This window comes from Manis javanica, chromosome 12, assembly GCF_040802235.1.
Source record: "Manis javanica isolate MJ-LG chromosome 12, MJ_LKY, whole genome shotgun sequence".
In the NCBI taxonomy this organism is placed as follows: domain Eukaryota; kingdom Metazoa; phylum Chordata; class Mammalia; order Pholidota; family Manidae; genus Manis; species Manis javanica.
In genome coordinates this window covers 19,422,531-19,435,211 of record NC_133167.1, presented here as the reverse complement: position 1 = coordinate 19,435,211, position 12,681 = coordinate 19,422,531, and the positions used below count along the sequence as shown (strand labels likewise).

The window sequence follows — 12,681 nt, the reverse complement described above, 5'->3', positions numbered from 1 at the left end:
TGACAATGCAAGGAAAATTCTAAAGGTTTAGAGAAAGCAAGTCAATGGTCAGGGTCCCAGGGTCCATTTTCCAGAGCAACATCCCCTAATAGTCCCATGCTTCAGGCCTGCCTGAGACATAGTCCTAAACCACTGGGCCTTGGAGTTCTCTCTGTATTTATCCATTCATTCGCAACTTCATTCTCTAAGAGAGCCTTCTTGAGCATTTCCCAAATTATCCAAAAAGATCAGCATGTTTATGGTTGGAAGCCACCTATTTTTCTCGATCACAAAATTAAAAGCGCCTTCTAAACAAGAAAGTGAAAGCCCCAGCTGAAATGTCACATATACGGTTTAATCAGAAAACAAAATAAAAACTCCTCTGGGTCCCCTTCACTTGGTCCAAACAAGGCATTATCTGGAATGACAACGTGGCAGAACATTGCTGGGCAGCACTCAGCACAAGCTCTCGGTTAGCCCTATGGTGACAAATGCATCGTCATTCCCACTCGAAGTTTATTAACGAGAACTGACACCAAGCAGTTTCTACAAGACAGGATTTCTTCTCAATAGCTCATTGTGGGACTTGTCAGCCTCAGCACTCAGCACTCAGCCAGTTTGGAAAATGCTTTGCTGTAGGGCCTTGTCCTGTGCATTATAGGAAATTCCACAGCCTTACTGGTCTCCCCCAGCTAGATGCCAAGAGCTCATGCCCCACAATTAGGACAATGAAAAACTGTCCCAGACATGGCCACATACCCCCCCTCAGGGACAAAATAGTCCCTTTCCCCATTGAGAGCCACCACCTTATATTAATTAATTTTATAATTCTTGCAAAAAATTCCTGTGAATTTGATAGTCTTACCTCTCCTATTTGCAGGGGAAGAAACCAAAGGTTGGGTAAACTCCACAATTTTACACAACCAAACTCAGTTCAGAGCTCAGGAATCCAACTCCAGGGCGCTTGGCTCTCAACAACTCTGCTGAATCCCCTCTAAATTCCAGACCCACCTACTGCCCGGCATCAACAAAATCCTCAGAAGAGCCGGTAATTTTCCTGGCACTGCTGTAGTCTTAGGACCAGTATGCCTTTTCCTGAGGTTATGCAGTAAAAAGAAAGAAAAATGTTAAATTCCACCCCTTTTAGGTTTGTCTTCATGTGTGAAACTGTTTTTCAGGCCATGTCAGCTTGGAAGTTGCTATAAAGTTTCAAAAGCCATCACAAAACAAAATTTCTGTGCCTTCTTCTCAGTTCATTGTGGAATTCCAATTTCCACCTTTAAGCTCCTTCCCAAATCTTCAGGTTCTGATGCAATCTGGGACCCCAGCTGGAGCCAACGCCACGGAGCCTTACGGGGTGCTGTTGATCAATATCCCTGGATTGGCTCAGTTCAGCCTCATAACAAGAATTTTACCCATTTTACTCTCGAGGGAACTGCAACTTGCCTAAGGTCGTCCTCCTTATTATTGACAAAGCTGAGCTCTGAAAGTCAAAGCCTGTGCTTTTAACCACTAAGATGAACTGTCCCCTTGGCCACCTGGGGTGCCACCAATCTTCATGGTGAAAGCATGGTTTCTCACAGCAGCGGCCGCAAGCAGCACAATGAGGATGACGGCCATGGCCATAGAAGACACAGCATCACACAGATGGCTCATCTCATGCCATCGTCAGTGTCACTGGTGCCAAGACCTCAAGCACCTCCCAGTGTCCCAAGAGGGATGCAGGAAACAGCTTGTTTTGTCTTTTCCTCTTCTTTCAGTGTCTCGCTTTAAAAGTCAGGTGTGAGCCCATAGGGGTAAAGGAGAAGGAAAAGGTCAGTGACAAACAGAGCTAGACTCAGTAAGCCTCCCCTCCATCATCTATCCTTTGTTCTTACATCAAACTGTGCCTCTTGACTCTCTCTTCTCTCAGGATCAGGCTTTCCTCTTTCATTCTCTCAGCCAGTACTTACTTAATATCTTCCATGCCAGCCAGTCCACTAGGCACTGGGAAAAGAATAATGAGCAAAGACAGATGTGGTGTCTGCCTGCTTCATAGAGCTTGCAGTTTGTGGAGGAGACAACCATTGATCTAATAATCACATAAATAGATTCAAAATGACGGCTATTTAACCATGGAGGAAAAGTGCATGATGATACAAGATTACATAATTACAGTGGGGCCTAACCTGGTCTGCGGGTTGGGGAAGGCTTGGCTGATGCACTGATATTGAATTGAAACATAAAGAGCTGAAGGATGAATAGGCGGGAGGAGCAGTAACCCGCTCAGAGGGAGACGGAGGACCAACGGCTGGAGAGTGTTTCAGGTAAGGGACGGCACGCAGGCCGTGAAGTGGACGAGCAGCCGAGTGTGCCCACACTACCCAAGGGAGGCCACGGGCGCTGGCCTGCAGAGGGAGTCTGACACAAGCAAGGTCCAAAATGGCAGGACCTCACGGGCATGTTTAGGGTTTGGGACTTTTTCCTAGGGATATAGCTTTAAGCAGGAGGGGACAGGAACCTATTTGCATTTTGAAACCACTGAAAGAGTCGCAGGAAGGATGGATGGCGGGAGTGAACTCTCTGCAGAACAGCGGTAAGTGGTCAGCAGCCCCTCCCCTGAAGCAGATACTGCTGATTGCCTACCCAACAGCTGTATCCCCCTGCCTGCTTTTCACAGGATTCTTTTTTTTCCAGGTGATTATTATTCACCTTCTCAGACTCCCTTTTAGCCTAGGGACCGGTTCTGGCCAATCCTACTTTATAAATAGAACTCTGTAAAAAAAGCGTCAGGTACAGCTAATATGCCCTTTGTTTCTTTATTTTACACCTGCTCCTTCACTGGATGTAGAAGCTAAGTCCGCAGGTAGCAACCAACCCTCTTGGAGCCATGAGAAATAAAGACAATTTAAGGATGAGGAGCAGAAGCAGGCCGGACTACACAGTGAGGCACAGACTATCCATTCCCAGACTTGTTGTTGCATAAGACAAGTGCAGGGTTCTCTGCTGCAGCAGAGTCCAACCCTTACTTCCACCACTAACTCCTCAGATACCTCCTACATGCCTGAATTCTAAAGTGAACACTACCTCCTGTCTTTCTCCACATGTGTTCCAAGATCACCTGCATCAGCATCTCCTGGAGCAGGGGTTAAAACTGCAGAGCTTCTCAGTCAGATGATCAAAGCAAACACTGTCATAGTAAGTCATGATGTGACGGGAATGGCATTTTACCTCTGGGGTCATCCTCCAGCTTAATCACAAGAAAAATACCAAATAAATCCCAACTGAGGTGCATTTTACAAAATACTTCACCAGCACTCCTCAAAAACAAGGGATGCCCAAGAAATAGTCACGCTCAAGGCATCACAACTAAATGTAATGCGGCGTCCTGGAAGGGGTCCTGGGACAGAAATGGAGGCTCAGGTAAAAACTAATGAAGTGTGGATAAAGTATGGACTTCAGCTGATACTGATGTATTAATTGTGGTTCACTAGATGTGATAGATCTATCATACTTGTGTAAGATGTTTTTAAGATGGGAAACGGGGAGTGGGGGCATAAGGAAAGTTTCTGTACTAGCTTTATATATTTTTCTGTAAATCGAAAACTATTCTAAGATGAAAAATCTATTAAAATGAAAATTTCATCTCTATGCTAGTCCTACAGAATCATACTATCTTGAATGAGACCCACACACCTGAATATTTAACAGGACCCTCAAGTTTGAAAACTAGTTTAGGCCTAAATGGACCCCAGGCTATGTTTGAAAGACCTTTCAGGCCACCTGCTCAACTACCCACAAAGAAAGATGCAGACCCTTCAACACAGAGGGATGTTCAGGATATCTAAAGAGTGAATGTTCAGCTTCTGGAACAAAGCAGACAATTCCTTTGTTGTGTGTATTTTGCCAACACCAAATGGTCTTTGATAGAAATCATCAGTTCAATGTTTTGCCCCAAAATTGGATTTGAACCTCTGCAGTAAAGATGTTAATAGGTAATCTCTAATAAAATCTCTGGACTCCACTTGTGTCCTTTTGATCTTAATAAAGTGAAACATGGTGATTCAATTTTCCTTACTTCTTGTCTCCCACTATTTACCACCATATCTCTTGGAGTAAAAGTAACAAAGCCAACATTTATAAAGGTTTTCTGCTGTTCTAAGGAAAATTTTCATCAGACTTGAAAAAGCAAAATAATTATTTTCTGTAATGGATTTCTGACATAAATATATGGAAATGCAGCCATTCATTAGCTGATTTCAACTACATCAGGGTCAAATTACATTGCAAAATGTAGTAATACATGCAGCCTCCGAAGAAGACAGAATGGGGAAATGGAAGAAAATTGATCAGAGACCCAGGTAGTAGAGTGTTGCAAATACCCGACAGTTATGTGTAACTTTGGAAAAGTAATCTGAACTCAATTTCCACATTAGCAAAATGAGCAATTTGGAATAAATGACTTGTAAGATCTTTCTGAGCTCTGCAATTTTGACTCTGTAATCTCAAAGCTAGGAGTTAGTCTTACAACTAATACCCAGCATTAAGGCTTTTATTTGTAAACTCAAAATAACTCATAACTAATAATTCAGTAACTAATTATAAAAATACAGGTGTAAAACTTTAGCAGTCTTAATCCTTGAGAATTATATCCCACAAAGTTAATTAAGGAGACCCAGCCAGTATCAAAGGCTATTTAAAGATGCCTTTCAATTCATTTTGCCTCTGTTATGGATGCTGCCATGTGAGACCCAAGGATGAAAGCTGACGACTAGTAGAGAAAAGAAAAGCCCAATAAAACAGATGTTTTAGATGTGAAGCAGGTGTTGATGTTTATTTATACCTGGCTGTTGCATAGATTGACATTGTTAAACTTTTAAACAGGAGTCTCCCCTTAGACAAAGGACAAAGGAAATGAATAGGTAAGTCACAAAAGAACTAAAAGTAGTAAACAAGTATATGGAGTAATATTCACCCTAATAGACATATGTGCAAATTAAATCAACAAAGAGGTACCTTTTCTTCCTAGTATATATCCCAATGATGACAAAGATATGGTGAAACTATGTTTTCATATATCACTGCTAGAAAGAGCATAAACTGGTACAAACCTTTTGAAAAATATTTGATGATGTACATAAAGAATTATTTAAATATTCATGCACTTTGATTCTGCAATCCCACTAAGAATGCAGAACAGAGCAATATGCAGTGATGTTCATTGCAGAGAAAAATTGGAAATGACCTCTAAATAGGTGAGAGATGGCAAAATTTGTTATATCTGTTCAATTCAATATTGTGCCACTTTTAAAAATGATGCCCTCAGAGGCTCTTTAGTAACAGAAAATGCTTACAAACTGCGAGATGTGGTAAACTGTCAGTTCATATATATATCTTTGGCTAACAAGATGTTTTTAAAATTTACCTCAAACTGTTTGTTTGGATCTTGTCAAAAAATCAAAACAACTGACAAAACTGAGCCTTTTTGCTTAACAAAAACTCGTTGGAGCTGAGTAATAACTGTTCCCTTCAGTATAAGGCATACATAATCCCCTTTGATACACAGTCCCTACCCGGTGACCCTTGGAAACATTTGAGTTTATAACCCCTGACCTAAATGTAATTATCAGGACATAAAATTGTATATATAAATGTTAAATATGCACATGAAAGAGAGTAAAACCTCCCAAAGTGTTATGATGGTTGTATTAGAACTTTAGTACTATGGTTGACTATTCTATTATAAAATTTTCTGCATGACGTTCATATTTTAAAATGGACTAGAAATCGAATGAGACCTTTCATCAAATGTCCAGTCTTTTAGAAAATAGTAGTGATCTCAGCTACTAGAAGAGGAAGGTGAAGGCCATTTGTCTCCTTCCCCATAATCTTGCAACTGGATGATATGAAAGCAAATCTTAGCCCCAATTCTTCTAAACATATGACACTTCTTAGCCAGGAATTATGTATTTGCTTCCTATAATCCCAGAGAAGTCACCCTTTCTTTTCTCAGGACCCACCCCACTTAAAATGAAAGTTAGAAAGCAACCAGAGTGAAAGTTTCATTCAGACACAATATTCTGATAACCAAACTGGACACCATAGTGTCAGGTCTGTGAAGCAGGTAGACAAAGGACAAATGGGCTGCAGGCCTTGAGCACTGCTGACCTGAACACATTTGTAACACCTGCTTCCAAAAATGATGGAGGCCAATGTCTGTCTAGATAACCACTTATCTCAGCTACTACTCATTTCATAACTGGGAAACAAGTCCAAACATCAAGAAATGAATGGTGGTTCTGCCAAGTCCCTAATATATTCAGCCCAATAATTTATTCTGGAAGTGGGGAGATGACCATTGGTAGATCCATGGACTCAATGGATCTACTGTGAGTTAGACCTGGCATAGGACTTCCTTTATTTTATGAATCCCTCATGCCCCCATCCTAAAAGTCCCACTATAATGAACCTCTTGTCCTGGAGTATTAGGGTCAACTTGGACCTTGTGTCCCACATCCTCTGAGTGTCTTTATACACTCTTTTCCCCACTGTACAGGCATCCAAGTAAATGACTATAGATCCTTTTGAGAAAGCGGTAAAGGAGTCATTGCCATATTCATTTGCAGTGATGTCACAAAGTTTTCCTTCTTGGGGATCCAGTCTTTCCTTCAGTCAGTGGTTTTTGGTTCTGGAAAATAGCGAAGCTCTGGAAACTTGGCAAGACGTCATAACTTTTTATTAAGGCGGCTGTGCCCTACCTATATCCTGATCATTCATCTTTGAAATCTTTTGATGGCATAGCTTGAACAATACTTTTATTGGGTACTCATCTATTTTGCCCTAGGGATGCCATGTTCTTTTACCCATCTCCACCTTTCTCTGCAAGTACCCCTCAGACTTGACCACTCATTATGATCACCGTACCCACTATGCTCTGACAGGGAGCACCGGACTTTCTTCCATCCCTATCACCATCAGTGAACCCGCTTCTGGGACAGCATGTGGCCTACAGGGCTACTACTAGGCTTTTCAGGGATGCTGGTGCCACCTCACCAATGCATTTCTTATCACTTTGTCCATGTGCCTACCTGGGTGCCCCCATTAAGAAAGCACAACCACTTTACTGTTCGCTGCAGTAGTATCTGCGAAATAGGAGATCAGGTGTTTGATCCGCTAATGACAGGGTTTTCCCCCTGGTGCACATTAAAATAAGTAACTATTAATATAAAAATTTCCATCCACGTATCACTGAAATTGCCCTACATACATATGAACCTTGGAGAAGCGCTACAGTAGCCAATAGGGAGACATTTAGGAAGTAGGAAAACCCTCCAGCCACCTGCACACCTGTGGGTCCCGATGCTGCTGAGCACCTGTGACCTCAGAAGTGATCACTTCAGTCACCCCTGGGCCTGTCATGCACTGCAGTGTGCACCAGACTTGAGCACAGATTTGCCCCTTGACTGGCTTTAGGATGAGGGCAGGTTCTTAAATCCATCTGTCTCTCAGCTCCTTTATCCTTTAATTTAAAGGGCTTATAGAAAGAATAACTGTTTCTTCTTATTTCTCAGAAACACAACACATATCCAGCTGAAAATCAAATGCAGAAACCTTTTAATTCTGTGCAAGGAAAAATATCCTAGATAAGTCCATGTTTTTTATAGCAATAGAGACAATCTTATCCTGACTCATTCCTTATCAAAAATAGACTATGGTTACATTTTTTTCTCCATAGATGCAAACAACCTCATCTATTTTGACATCAAAAAAGGCAAAAAGACACAACACAAATTCTGAGGACAGAGATGGAAACACTATGATTTTCAATTTTTTAATTTTATAGTTTGTTTTGTTTTTGTTTGTTTCACTGTTGTGTGTCTACCTTGCAAGAGCCCACAGAGATAAGGGACACTATCTGCAGCCTAATTTTAAACAGGAGAGGGATTAAACACTAAATATACAAAAATAAAACTTTTAGCTTACTTATAAAACTAGGAAGAATTTTGCTGAAACATGTCAGTTAAATTGGTCTGCAAAATAACAAATATTTTGAACATTGTGTACACTACCAAAAGAGCTAGTCAGGATATGGAAATTTTCAAGTCATAATCCACTGGACAGACAAGAAACAAGTCACTTCTTAAACTGAAGTCAGAAGAGTACTGTAAAAGTAAAAATATTGCTGCTGTTCTCAGAAACCTACTGATAAGCCCTACAAGTTCTGAAAGCCTTTTCAATAAAATGAACCATGATTCCTGGGCAAGCTCCTTGCTTAAGTAGCAAGTAACTTTTGAAGCTGGACTTCTCAATCTGTAGACAGAAGCAAGTTGTATTGGCAGCACTGCTCCGTTTTGAAAATCATGTCCGGAATGGAAGACAGTCCAGCAGTTACCTTCTTTCGCGCAACATTGCTTGTGGAGCTACGAGTCTGCAAGTCTGAGCAGGTACAACTCTCAGCTGCTAAACCAGAAACAGATTAAGGGAACGAGAAGGAAGTGAAGGCAAACGTTTCGGTTTACAGATGCTATCCTGGATAAAATATCAAGGGTTTGTGGAGTAGAAATGGACAATATGCAAAAATGAGATAACCAGACATCAGGAATTTTGGGAATTTAAGATGCATGTACCACAACTGAACAGAGCTTTCTACATGTGGCTGCAGGAGATTCTGCTCGGGATCACTTCATTTGGAACTCACTTCTGAGCAGCACCCCTAGACATTCCTATTCCTGGCACATCTAAACTCCTGAATAATCATAACTGTTACAATGATGCCTCTGACACCTCCAAGATTCTGTAGGTTCTTCCAAATCCAAGAAAGGTCATGTAATGCCTGGTATTATTTTGGCGTTGGCCTCTAATAATTATTTAAAAATTGGTAATCCATATTTGGGCTCGATGATGGCTGTCTCTATTAATTGTATTGTTTTATTAACTAGATCATCTCTTTCTTCCAATAAGATTAGTGGTGAGAGCTTATTGTACAACCAAAACCAAAATGGGGGCAATCGGTTCTTGGAATCTAATCACTCACGATGAAATATCCCACTGACTCTGATGCAAGATCAGCAGAGGGTTTCAATGCAACCTTCACCCCACAGAGTTACATTCTCACGAAGACCACATAACCAAACCCTTAGATATTTGCAGATCAGAATCGCTTTTCTTCTAGCTAGCTCTCTACTTGCTGCCTCTCTTCTCCAAGCATTTGCCCAACTTTGGTTGGCTGCTGGGTTCCAGCGGAAGAATTCCCATTCTGCCTCCCGGCCTCTCCTTTAGGGACTTGGCAATGGAAGGCAGTGCAGTTCTTTCTGGCCATCTGCTGGGCATGGGACCCCAGGCTTCTTGGGGTAAGTTCGACTGGCAATTTTAAAGAACTCTTCTGCAGCATCAAGAGCAATGAGACGGTCCTGCCAAAAGATTAAAACAAAAATGTTTTTTCCCCATGATGATGGGAAAACCAATCCCATCTAACAACAGTACCCACCCTAGAAATCACACTGAGCGAGTAAAACACATATTAAATGTTTCTTGACAAATTTAGAGACACTCCTTCATCCTTTCCTCACAATACCCAACAACCATCCCACCACTCTTCAAGTCCTTTCAAATTCTTTTTTCCATCTTAGGTTATAGAAACAGTATTTCTCACATTTCTTTGACCTACACCCAAATGGTTCAAAAAGCTAACTGTGCAGCAGACCTGGATGAAAAGTACAGATTCTCAAACCACAAGCAAAACCTCAGTGGGTACGAGCACAGTCCAGAGATCTGGATTTTGTGAAGGTCTCCAGGTAACTGGATGCTTCTGGCCACAGGAAACCAGTGCCTAAGATTGCTGGTGGTATTGGAATGCTGAGTATAGGAAATCACAGAAAAGCAAAAATTTAAAGCAAAATAAGGGCAGATGAAAAAATGCAACCACCTACCACAACGAAGAGGTATCTCTCCGAGAGCTCCCAGCTGGTTGGAAAAATATTGGTTTCTTCAGCCAGTTTTAACAGTATCTCCCGAGCTTTCCTTGTGTTTTTAGAATCACTGATGGTGCTCAGTTTAGTCACTGACAACAAAGAGTCTGCTTCCTTTTGAAAACCTAAGGCAAAAAAAAAAAAAATGTATCTCTCCTTAAAAGTAGTCACAGGAAAATGCCTGTGCTGTAGCATGGTCCCTGCAGGAGGCTCAGAAGGGACCCAGAGTGGATTCTGAACACACATCGGAAAGCTCAAGCCCAGGCACCGTTCCTGGGGCTGCTTCCCAGCTCAGTGTGATTGGCAGTCTTTAATTAAAATTCGTTTGATGTTTCCTCTTCATTAATTTCCCTTGGCTGCCTTTCCTTCAGAGCTGAGTCTCAGATAATCACCCACTGACTGCTTGCTGCTGTTGTTTTTTCCAACTGAAAACCTCCAACTCCCCATTCTACACCTCCTCCGCTGTCCCCAGAATTCCTATGGCCTTTGTGGCTTGGGGGCCTAGAGGCCCCTACTTCTCCACACCCCAGATTCCCTTCCCCGGGACACCATGTTTAGCTGGTTAAAATACTTACCCAACGGTGTATAAAGGACTCATACATTTAAACCTGCCTGGAATAACTTACATTGTAAAAAGGAGACTATTAAATTACAGCAATATTGGGTGAGTAAAGAGGGCAGAGGTTCATCCCATCCCATTGTATCTCCCCTAAAGCAATAGGGGCCAGCAACTTGGCATGCCACTTTTCAAAAGATGATGCCAAGGTGACGTGTTCTCTTTCCAAGCTGAAGGACTAAGGACTTCAAAACTGATCTCCACTTTTTAAACATTAAAATAAGCTTATTTTATAATGTGAGGGCCATGTTTATTGTATCACAGCTCCAGCAGAATTAAGAAAAACCATTACCCAATATCTACTCTAACGCTGCAGGTGTTTCTCCCACTTTGAAGTTTTTCTGCCTTCTAGCCTTTCTGAAAATCTACACCGAATTTACACTCTCTTACAGAGTGTTTCTCCCAACCTGCCTCATCTGATAAAGCTATTACCTAAGTGGCCACTTTTATCTAATTCAGTCAATGTACACTGCCAAAAACATACAATGGTGCCCATATGATCCCACCGCCCTGTGTTACTGAGGACAGATGGAGCAAATCATGGCACAATATACCCTCAAGACATGGGCGGGTGGTAACAGAAATATCGCGTGTTTATGCTTGAGGATCTAAGGAGACAGGACTGGGAACATGATTAGTACACAGTGGCCTAATTGCTCAGTTACTGGCAGGTCTTTTATAAAAACCATGGTGGAGAATGTGAAGAGGAAGAATGATCACAACTATTATTTTGACCATTTCTGGTCACTTTCACACTCACCTAACTCTTCTAAAATGCGTTTCCATCTATTCCTCACTTCCCTTCGGATCTGCCGCAGGACATGGATGTCATAAGTGAGCTTTTGCCACTCCTGTAGGAAAATAAAATTCAGTTTTATTCTTACTCTTTAGCCTGAGCCTCAATCTAATTCCCAAACTTAAGCTATTTAAACATGTGGTTCCCTCTTTACTAATCTTCAAAGCTTATCTGAAAGAAGAGGAAATGGGTGAGATGGAGGCAACGGCTACCGTCTCTGGAAAGCCTGCTAAGTACCAGGTGATAGAACACACTGCATAAATTATCCTAATTAAACTTCACATTACCTATTCCCTCGACTGCCTGCCGTGATCTCACTTGTGAAGGGGAATAACAATAGTGAATATTCGACTTAAGACTGTCATGTAAAAGCACAATATACAGTGAGCACCTAACAAAAATCCATGTATTACTAAAGCCATTTTATAGATGAAGAAACTGAGGCCCCAAGAGGTTAACTGGCTAGTCCAATTTCATACAGCAAATAGGTATCAGAATTGGTATTTGAATCCAAGTCTGACTCCAAAGTTCATGACAAAAATGGCATACAAAGAATCTCTGTCTTCTTTGTAATAAAAATAAAGCACACCTGGGAATCCCAAGTTTCTTGATTCCCAGCCAGTCTTTTCTTCATCATAGCTCAGGATCACTCTTTTTATGTTCCCATGATAGAATGAATCTTTCAAACACTCTGTAGCACTATTAAAAGGGTTATCATTCTGAAAACTTCAACCGTATGGGTAGTAGGCTATCATGGTGGTTCCAAAACAGAACATAAATCTTTCAGGAGCATTAGAATCTTCATTGAGTTAAGCATTTCTTTTAAATGTCATGGCAATTTGTTTATAAGGAGACTTATCTTTATGGAACATTTTATAGAGTATACCTTTTCCTCTTTGCAAAAACATTAACCACACAACTACCTTAATGCACAGCTTAAAAAAACATCATTCTGAATGTTCAATTTATGACTCAACTGTATGCTATTTTGACTCCTCTAGCTGAAAATGTTTGAATGATGCCAATATTTCCCTACAGAGTTGCTTCTAAGGCTTGCCTTGCTCATTGCTAATCAACTTTCATGACTGGTTAAAAGAAATCAATTTAGCTCTCATTCACAAACGTTTATAGATATCACTTTGAAAAACTAGCATAATCAAGTGTGTTTTGTTATGATGGCATTTTGGACCTTATATCTGAGGATATGCCATCAAAAGGACATGGAGTTTCAGCTATTTTCTAGAAGTCAGTAAGTGGTGAATTTGAGAACACTTTCTTGGTTTTTTTCTTTGACTGAAGGTGTGTATATACATGTATGTCCATGAGTGTGTGGTGACTGGGGT

The 12,681-nt window shown here is 41.1% G+C and overlaps 1 protein-coding gene across 1 annotated transcript in view; it reads right to left on the bottom strand.

Annotated features, from left to right (window-relative positions):
• Window positions 1-7,555: 7,555 nt before the first annotated feature.
• MREG (melanoregulin) overlaps window positions 7,556-12,681 on the bottom strand; it is a 63,160-nt gene continuing 58,034 nt past the window's right edge. Inside the window, exons 3-5 of the mRNA XM_037016437.2 lie at window positions 11,303-11,393; window positions 9,888-10,051; window positions 7,556-9,368 (exon numbers count right to left, since the gene is read on the bottom strand). Of these exons, the coding sequence (XP_036872332.1) occupies window positions 9,234-9,368; window positions 9,888-10,051; window positions 11,303-11,393 (390 nt within the window). The 3' untranslated portion in view covers window positions 7,556-9,233. The remainder of the gene's footprint in view (window positions 9,369-9,887; window positions 10,052-11,302; window positions 11,394-12,681) is intronic.